Source organism: Haliotis cracherodii, unplaced genomic scaffold (genome assembly GCF_022045235.1).
Source record: "Haliotis cracherodii isolate W230 unplaced genomic scaffold, xgHalCrac1.p SCAF_7, whole genome shotgun sequence".
NCBI classification, from domain to species: Eukaryota; Metazoa; Mollusca; class Gastropoda; order Lepetellida; family Haliotidae; genus Haliotis; species Haliotis cracherodii.
Window position 1 is genome coordinate 46,374,477 of NW_027266330.1, and position 11,001 is coordinate 46,385,477.

The 11,001-nt window shown below is 39.1% G+C and overlaps 1 protein-coding gene across 1 annotated transcript; it reads left to right on the top strand.

Moving 5' to 3' along the window:
- Window positions 1-8,901: 8,901 nt before the first annotated feature.
- LOC139448225 (mid1-interacting protein 1A-like) lies at window positions 8,902-10,801 on the top strand. Its single transcript, XM_071229744.1, has one exon. The coding sequence runs from the start codon at window positions 9,010-9,012 to the stop codon at window positions 9,493-9,495; it is 486 nt and encodes a 161-aa protein (XP_071085845.1). The 5' UTR covers window positions 8,902-9,009; the 3' UTR covers window positions 9,496-10,801.
- The last annotated feature ends 200 nt before the right edge of the window (window positions 10,802-11,001 follow it).

An 11,001-nucleotide genomic window follows, 5' to 3' on the forward strand; every position in this document is an offset into this window, starting at 1 on the left:
TGTTGTTACATGTTGTATGTGTCTTTGTTGTTACATGTTGTATTTGTCTTTGTTGTTACATGTTTGATGTGTCTTTGTTGTTACATGTTTGATGTGTCTTTGTTGTTACATGTTTGATGTGTCTTTGTTGTTACATGTTTGATGTGTCTTTGTTGTTACATGTTGTATGTGTCTTTGTTGTTACATGTTTGATGTGTCTTTGTTGTTACATGTTGTATGTGTCTTTGTTGTTACATGTTTGATGTGTCTTTGTTGTTACATGTTTGATGTGTCTTTGTTGTTACATGTTTGATGTGTCTTTGTTGTTACATGTTGTATGTGTCTTTGTTGTTACATGTTGTATGTGTCTTTGTTGTTACATGTTTGATGTGTCTTTGTTGTTACATGTTGTATGTGTCTTTGTTGTTACATGTTGTATGTGTCTTTGTTGTTACATGTTGTATGTGTCTTTGTTGTTACATGTTGTATGTGTCTTTGTTGTTACATGTTTGATGTGTCTTTGTTGTTACATGTTGTATGTGTCTTTGTTGTTACATGTTTGATGTGTCTTTGTTGTTACATGTTGTATGTGTCTTTGTTGTTACATGTTGTATGTGTCTTTGTTGTTACATGTTGTATGTGTCTTTGTTATTGTGTATGTAATGTGTCTTTGTTGTTACATGTTGTATGTGTCTTTGTTGTTACATGTTGTATGTGTCTTTGTTGTTACATGTTGTATGTGTCTTTGTTGTTACATGTTGTATGTGTCTTTGTTGTTACATGTTGTATGTGTCTTTGTTGTTACATGTTGTATGTGTCTTTGTTGTTACATGTTGTATGTGTCTTTGTTATTGTGTATGTAATGTGTCTTTGTTGTTACATGTTGTATGTGTCTTTGTTGTTACATGTTGTATGTGTCTTTGTTGTTACATGTTGTATGTGTCTTTGTTGTTACATGTTGTATGTGTCTTTGTTGTTACATGTTGTATGTGTCTTTGTTGTTACATGTTGTATGTGTCTTTGTTGTTACATGTTTGATGTGTCTTTGTTGTTACATGTTTGATGTGTCTTTGTTGTTACATGTTGTATGTGTCTTTGTTGTTACATGTTTGATGTGTCTTTGTTGTAACATGTTTGATGTGTCTTTGTTGTTACATGTTGTATGTGTCTTTGTTATTGTGTATGTAATGTGTCTTTGTTGTTACATGTTGTATGTGTCTTTGTTGTTACATGTTTGACGTGTCTTTGTTGTTACATGTTTGATGTGTCTCTGTTGTTACATGTTTGATGCGTCTTTGATCCACGTCACTGGAGCAATATGACACGCAACGATCCACGTCACTGGGTCACGATGACACGCACCCGATCCCCATTTTAGTCAGTTCTTTAGACATACATCCTGGAGACCTACTTTCATATAGTTCTTGTAATAAGTGTGGGGCGGGAGTGTAGCCTAGATAATATAACGTGCGCTTGTCAAGCCGAAGGCCTCGGTTCGATTGTCCACATGGGTATAATATGTGAAGCCCATTTCTGATGGAAAAGCGGGAATATTGCTAAAAGTGGGTTAGAATCCAACTCACTCACTTGTAAGTGTGAAACCCTCGATGTGAATGTTTTCATTACTTTTTAAAAGTACTTTAATTGTTAAATTCTGTCGTGATTTAGGAACAGTATATGTCATTTATTTTATCGAATAAATATACACTCTTCAAAAAAGAAACGCACAGGTAGTTTTTAGTAAATTTAATCTCATAGATACAAATATGAAATTTTGGAGCTCTATAGTCACATGTTGTCGTTGTACAAAGGCATTGAAAACTGTTCATTGTCATGTCATATCTCGTATGACCGCCCAGGCAGCAATCGCGGCTCGACATCTCCTTGGCACTTACTGGATAAGTGTACGAATTCTGTCCTGCGGAATTCTGCGCCATTCAGCTTGTAACGCGTTGGCCAGTTGTGTGAGTGTCTGCGGCGTGTTCTGACGTTAACGTACACGTCGATCGAATTCATCCCAGAGGTGTAAGATTGGGTTGAGATCTCAACGGCCAGGGCAAGTCGTTGATGTTGGTATTATGAAGGAAGTCTACCGTGACACAAGCTGTGTGCGGTGCGTTGTCCTGTTGAAACAGCTCCCTCTGCCGGTCAATGATTGGAAGAAAGTGAGGTTGAAGAATTTGATTCATGTAGCGATTTGCTGTCACATTTCCCTTAACCACAACCAAGTCAGATCTCGTGACGTAGGATATGGCCCAACACACCATGATACTACCACCACCGGATTTGTTGAATTCACGGTCACAATGAGAGGCAAAACGCTCATTTCGACGACGATAAACACGTTGTCTTCCATCTCGCCGGTGAAGAAGAAATCGTGATTCATCGCTAAACCAAACTCGTCTCGAGTTTCTCAAATTCCAAGGCTGTGAGTTATGGCACCAACGCAAGCGTCGATGTCGATGGATCTGTTGCAAAACAGGGACGATAACTGGTCTTCTTGGTCGGATTCCTGCCTCGCAAAAATGGTTCCAGACAGTCTGGTCCTATATCCTCCTCAAATCAGGGATGCTTCCTGCAGTCTCCGTAGCTGTGGCATTGCGATGACGTAGGTGGAACAGTCGAATGCAGCGATCCTGTGCAGGGGTGGTAACTCGTTGTCGGCCGGTTCTCAGACGGTCTGAACGGAATTTATCTGTGTGTATAGGTCACAAAGGCGGCAAATTAGGCTGTGGTGGACGTTGAAGTGTCGTGCAACAGAAGACAGCGATTTCACTCTTTGGATACGTCCTATGGGAATGTTCCGATCGGGATCGCTGCGTCTCGACCTTTTCGAACTTTAAAAATGTTGACAATTGAATGACTAATTATTGGCTTATGCTTGCTTTTGTATAGCCACTGCCACGAGTTACGAATGCCATAACTTGCACGTGCATTTTGCTTTACTGTTTTCCTCCATGACATCTTTGAACAAGTGTGAAAACGATGCCGTTTAAGACATTGCAAATCGACAATGGCTGCGTTTTGACGCACCGTTTGTCGAATATCAGGCCACCAACGTTTTCCAATAACATATATCCAATTTACATACCGGAGTTTTTGTGGAGTCAGGTTCAATGAACTACATACTATCTGTGCGTTTCTTTTTTGGGGAGTGTATGTTCATTTCTTCTACAGCTGTATACTTTCATATACAATTTATTATCAAATTAATTTCTGTATATATAATTGTTTCCTTCACCAGTTTATGTACATGAGTATTAATTAACAGTATGCTGTCTGTAATTGAACGTTTTGATTGTTCATAACATATTGTGCCTTGTCAGCAATTTAATAAAACATTAATGGACATGTTTGTGTGAAATGGCTCACGTAGGCGTTGTGTTGTTTTCGAGTCCTATTCACTCAACGTTATGGTGCATATTAATTTCATGGGACTTAATTGATATGTTCATGTTTCATCGGTTCATGTCAATCACATTGAAATAAACACAATACGTAGCCTCTTGAAGAGTGGCCACTGTTACATAGAATTAAAACACACATTTCTTTCGTTTGTTGTTTCATATAGCTGGAATGTACGGCGTTAAACAACAAACCAACCAACGGGTGAAAGGTAGAATACGGGACGAGTGGGGGACCATACAGTCCAGTGATTGATATCATGAGCATCGATTCGCGCTGTTGGGATGCAATGGCATGCATCAACCAAGTGACAACCTGCCCCCTTTCGTCGCCTCTTAGGAATCGACATGACATGAATCGACCCGCATGTTCTGTATTAACTCCGGATTACAGCTACTAACTCGGATGTTCCGAATTCTAGGTTATCTCCAAATGATAGTCCTGCCCCATTGAATACCTTTTTCATACCTTTATTTGACCTCTAATAAGTCGAATCGGATGTGTCGAGTGTTCTTATGTCTCAAACATAATTTTGTTGTTGTCCCAAATGAAAATGCAACCACAAAATGTCCCTGATAAAACGACTCCAACAAATATGAACCAAACATGTGTCTCCATTAATGTAAAACTGCAAATTAACTTTATCTTACATTCCTCTTATTAATAACTAAATGTCAACTCAACAACCATTTTCTTCTATTTACTTACGCTGTCATTCGTTTGGTGTCATGACGTTGGAAAACTGTTTGGGCATGACATTGTGTCGAGTTCGGGTAGGTCGAACCTTTTCATGTCCCTTCGAGCTGGACACAGCGGTGTTCTACTGTAAGTTAACAGGTCGTTGATCTGGTTGTCGACAGGACGCAAGAATGGCTTTGTATTGTCCTTCAACTCAAGTGATATAAAACTCTACTTGTTCTCAACAGTTGATTTATGAACAAGAAAGTTCTCTATTAACTCTAATAAATTCGATCTTCCAAGTTTGACTGTGTGGGGTAAACGTGGTCTTGGTGATTTGTATATTACCCACAGAGGTGCATTTTAGTTTGTATATATAATCCAGTATGACATAGCAAAGTGATAAATGAAAAGTGTTCCTGGAAACGCACAACGAAGCAGGATGTTATATCAACCTCTTGTCCACATCGTCTCATGTTGCTGTATATTGTACATTCAGAAATACAGAAATATTTACGTTTAACCTTGTATTTCTTCAGTGAATAACTCTGCATGTCTTCACAAAATATTCGAACCTTGGCGTGCAATCTGTTTTATCAATTTGTTTTATTCCGTTCAGTTTGGACAATCATCTTCACGTAAGTAATATGTTATACATGTACTACATCAAACTTGAATATTTGTTGAATGTTACAGCAATGGTATAATACCACAGAGGGCAAATTTGTTATAAAAGATTAAATAAATATGAAGATATAAAGTACAGGGGTTACTTAAGGGGACTTGTTAAAACAAAAAGATTTCCCCCTTTCATGTTTCAAAAGCGATATATTTAATTGCTTCTTATGACATTATCAATATCTTTCAATTTTTTCAGTTTGGTAAAGCAAGGCTTAGGTCCTTTTCTACACTGTATCACTTTGTTGCTATAACAATTTCATTGAAGAAGTTGTTATTTAGCCCTCCCAAAATAATTTGTTAGCTAGGAAATTGAGCAATATATCCTTGTACATTACTTAAGAATTATTTTAATGCTCTCAAAAGTTGTGAACAACTGTACATTCTATATAAACATGGCATACATATTCTTTGCCAATCTGTTAGAGTTGGAAAGAGTAGGAAAATAGTTTTCCAGTCACTGCTTCAAGACATACAATTGTTTTCTCTGGAAGGCTGAGCCGAACAAACTGTTTCAACAAAACGATGTTTTTTGCGCATCATGACAAGTTTTTTTATGCGTAATAAAAGCCTGAGAGAATTATTTTCTGAGTATTTTCGAGAACAAATTATTGTTTTCAAAAGTCAGTGACTTGCCATGTCCCTGGCATGTCCTAACATATTTATCTATTTATTAATTAATCATATTTATCCTTGACGTACAGGTTCTTGTTTTTGTGGTTTGTTGTTTAACGCCACACTCAGCAATATTCCAGCTATATGACGGCGGTCTGTAATAATCGAATCTGAACCAGACAATCTAGGAATTGACATCATGAGCATCGGTCCACGTAATTGGGATATGATGACATGCATCAACCAAGTCAGCGAGCCTAACCACCCGATCCTGTTAGTCGCCTTTTAAGGCAAGCATGGATTGCTGAAGACCTATTCTACGCCGGATCTTACCGGGTGACGTACGGGTAGATCAGTCGTATCTATGTATCTCCTCAAACCAAAGCCAAGGGTTGTCTCGATATCATTGAAAATCTATAATTATCTTGGCTTTGCAAAGCCTGGAATTTTGTGGTCTGACTGTGAACACTATCCTGGTCTTGATTCCATAGTTCAACGACATATTTGTTGTATTAAACGCAGATATGGGGTTATAAGCATTATGCAGTTTACAAGACGGCTCGTCACATGTTGTGTAATTCCTCATTCAGTCGCAACACAACAAGAGAGAGAAAGAAAGTGCGAAAGAGAGAGAGAGAGAGAGAGAGAGAGAGAGAGAGAGAGAGAGAGAGAGAGAGAGAGAGAGAGCATACACATGTACAACAGAACATACATGTACACCAGAGGACACATGTACAACAGAACACGCATATACACAAGAGGACACATGTAAACCAGAGGACACATGTACATTAGAACACACAGATACCCCAGAGGACACATGTACAACAGAAGACGCATGTGCAGCAGAACCAACATATACACCAGAACACACATATACACCAGAGGACACATATACACCAGAGGACACATATACACCAGAGGACACATGTATAACACAACACAATTATACGCCAGAACACACATATACACCAGAGGACACATGTACAACAGAACAAACATATACACCAGAACACACATGTATAACACAACACACATGTATAACACAACACGCATATACACCAGAACTCACATGTACACCAGAGGACACATGTACAACAGAACACGCATATTATCAAGAGGACACATGTAAACCAGAGGACACATGTACATTAGAACACACATATACACCATAACACACATATACACCAGAGGACACATATAGAACACAACACACATATATACCAGAACACACATATACACCAGAATACACATGTACAACAGAACACACTATACTACAGAGGACACATGTACACCAGAACACACATATACACCAGAACACGCATATACACCAGAACACACATATACACAAGAGGACACATGTACAATATAACACACATATACACCAGAACACACATGTACACCAGAATACACATATACAACAGAACACACGTGTACACCAGAACACACATATACAACAGAACACACATGTACAACAGAACACACATGTACATCAGAACACACATGTACATCAGAACACACATATACACCAGAATACACATGTACAACAGAACACACTATACTACAGAGGACACATGTACACCAGAACACACATATACACCAGAACACGCATATACACCAGAACACACATATACACAAGAGGACACATGTACAACAGAACACACATGTACATCAGAACACACATGTACATCAGAACACACATATACAACAGAACACACATGTACAACAGAACACACATGTACAACAGAACACACATGTACACCCTAATCAATAAGTACACGATAGTTTACTACATCCTGATCTGTCACCTTCAAGTAATGATCCGGTCTTTCACCACGTGTTACGACTGCATGTGTCGGGCTATATCACGCTATGTCAAATGTGTGAGCAGTTCATGTCGAAAAAGAATTTTAAATATTTTGTTAACCGTACATGACACGCAAGAACAAACTCTGATTCGGCCATCCATAGTTTTTTGTGTTTCTCATCTCCAACCTCAACCAGCATGAGAGCGGGCGTGCGAAGTAAAAATAAATATACCAACAAAAATGTGTTTCACTAATTGTGTGACATTTTAAAGTTTTAAACATAGCTTCGAGTCTTTAAATTATCTTATGACGTAGATCGAGTTAATTTGCTTCGGAAACAATTTTTTACTAAACATAGCTGAAGAATGATCAAGCTTACCTGGGCTTTGTGAGTGTACAATGTTGTTAGTATTTTTTAAATTCTTGAGGCATAATTTTCTGAAGCGGCGGGGTCTGTTGAGAAAAGAAAACCTTTTATCATTTCAAGTCGAAATGAAAATACAGGAAAATGGGAAACTCCGACAAATACACGGACAGCCTTCTATAATGAATGGAACAATTATAATAAAAAACGAATATAAGAGTATGCAAAACAGCTAAACGCAATCTTGTCGCCTGAATGCCTGAATTACATTGTTGATGTAACATTGTTGAGACATGATGTTACATTGTTGACGCATGACGTTACATTGTTGGTGCATGACGTTACATTGTTGACGCATGATGTTACATTGTTGGTGCATGACATTACAGTGTGACGCATGACGTTATATTGTTGGTGCATGACGTTACATTGTTGGTGCATGACGTTACATTGTTGACGCATGATGTTACATTGTTGACGCATGATGTTACATTGTTGGTACATAACGTTACATTGACGCATGATGTTACATTGTTGACGCATGATGTTACATTGTTGACGCATGACGTAACATTGTTGACGCATGATGTTACATAGATTGAATCATTAAAGTAAGCTATTTTAATCTTATCACAGCTTATGTATAAGCTATTATATACTCATTCATATCATTATAAGTTTATTAATTAAAGCACAATCCAAGGCAAGCTTAAGAAGGGATTTAATTAATGCTTTTCGAAATATGGGTCTCTACTTTTGAACATTCTGAATACGGGCAATCATTGTCCAATTCATGACAGATTATCCCCTACGAAGAATGTCGCACCACTCGTGACAAGTCGTCAGTTTCCGTGACAGGCGTGCATGTGTACCGCTATGCGTAACGCTTCAATCGTTACGGCAGCTATCCGGGGACCGACACACGGCGTACACGGGCGATTTCATCAGCGGCTTCAAGCGCGAGTTACTTCTCGTTCTTGCCCAACGAGCATGTGGAATTCCGCTTTACTGAGCGACTTCAACCTCGCCCTTCTCCAGTGAATCACTCCAGGAGAACATGATCACCGATAGCCAATCAGCACGCCGTATTCTGACCTAACCTCTCAGCTGTTGTAGCGACTAGTCCATTATTTATTGCGGGGGTGACTAGATAGACATTTTTTAATGTAAAATTGTATACAAATCACACAGCAAGATTAAATATATTTGAATATGCAGTAATACATTAGACTTTGATCTTATTATTTTAAGGCTGTTTTAAATCTATATCTATTGATTTGAAAATTATTAGTACATCCTTCCACCCCTCCATAATGCCGCAATAGACGTACCCGGAACAAAGTATTGCTATAATCAATTTACAGTTGATACCGGCAACCTTGAGAGTGTATGAGGCAGAGAGACAGACGGACTTTATAAAAGTGTGATCTAAGGACTCGTCGCCAGCATTCGTCAGTGTTCGTTTGAGAGAAAACATTCGAAATGGAAAACGACAGACGTGAGAACACTGTTTACCATTCCAGTGACAGTAACCAACAGTCGTTGCTGGCGGCACTCAATCGATTTGTGCAAGCTGTAAATGCAATGGACGACACAGTGATGATACCATGCCGACTTCGAGACATGGAAGTCTCGGCTAGACCCGAAATAACGGTGGAAAATAACAACCGAGCAGTTTTACCAACGATACCCGCTGGCTCGGACTTGTACAGCTTCTACTCAATGCTGAACGCGATAAAGCAAGAGATAATTGTTGGCCCTCAAGTGGGTGCTAGCGAGGAAGCAATGAAAGAAGAAAGCGAATCGGACGATAATGGCAATTCAAGGAAAACGGCAGCTGCTTTTCGACATCATTTGAAAGGTCTGTTCGATTTGTTGCATCATTTGACAGAAACTGCAAAATATTTGTCCAGCAGGTATGAAAACGATGTCACACAAACCTCGTCAGTTTCATCGTTTGCACTGTGAGGTTGGGGAAAAGTATGTGTGTGTTTGGAGTCTGCAGAACATTATCATAATGAGTTTGAGCGGCGGTGTGCAGAAGTCAGGCGATCGAACGCAGCTGGCGAAGTGAGACGTCGCTAGGTGAAGCAACGCAAAACAGTGTCGATGAATGGACAGACACCACCCCGGTGTGTGTCTTGCGGGCTGGCGAGGTGCTATGCGACGACATTGATAACTCGTGAAAACAACAATCTGCACGCCGCAGATACACGACATGACATCTCGAAATAGTTTTAGGTCAAGAACCAGTTGTAGGACTGGATAGCCACGCAAATCATCACTTCCTGTGGAATTGACGAAAGCAGAACTAATTCAAATGACTTGGTGTCATATTAACAGAATGCCTAAAACACTCTTCTATATGTTCATGTACATTTTTATTCGATGCAGCTTTCTATTTTGTTAGTGAATTGTTTTGGAACTGTTTATGAATATTTTGAACTTATATGAATATTATTTTTAACGTATATGATAAATGCCTACGTTTGTGTGATCTGGTGAAATGGAAATATTTTCTAGAACATTTCGTCATGGAGTTTTGAAGTTTGTGAAGATTGTGTCAGTGGTGACTGAGACAGAACTGTTCTAGATGGACTCGATCCCGGACGGAAAGTTTATTGAGAACAAACATTTAGAACAATTTTGCCGCACGACAGTGACATCACTGTCTGTATAGGGCGGCCCTAACTGTTTTCTGTCTTGAATGTGCTCAACAGCTGGCATGGTTGATTCAAATTAATGGTTGACAGTTTTAACTTTCCTGGATAACTTTAGAGTTGACACATCTGTTTATATTGACGATGTACATGCCGGTTCCAGTTAAAATCGTTACCATGGTAACACGCCTTTTTGTTCTGAATAACTTTACGCAGCTATGAACTGTGATTTGTAATTAAAAAATCTTGTTTTCAACTCGGGTTAAAACCATTGCGATGGTTATGACTATCAATCAAACTGAACTGGTAATCGTCATGCTATGTTGTAGATCGTTCTCCATAAATATCGTCACATGTTTTGTCCGTGACGGTGAACAGCGGAACGCGCTCACCCGACCAGTCATTGTTTGAATCAACCATACCGAACCGTTCTCTGAACACGTGTAACGTCGACCATGTACATAGTCAGTAATTTATGAACCAGGGGGTGTCAGAGTGGTCAGTTTGACCAGCGCCCAACTGGATGTACTCTACATCTCAGGCTTGTGCAATCCCGGTGACGAGGAGCCGCAACTCTCATTAATTCCATTTGTAAATAAATATTTTGAACGAAATTAACATCGTTTGTTCCACCTGAACATGCATGACAAGAACAACGCTGAAATGCCGTTGACTTGTATCACATGGCTTTCAAACGTCCGTTATTGATTGTACTAATATATCCAGGAGGTATGAACTCGGGACAAATTTCATCATGGGGTGTGAACAATTGTGACAGTGGTGTTTGTATCATGTGGTATTAACACGTGACAGT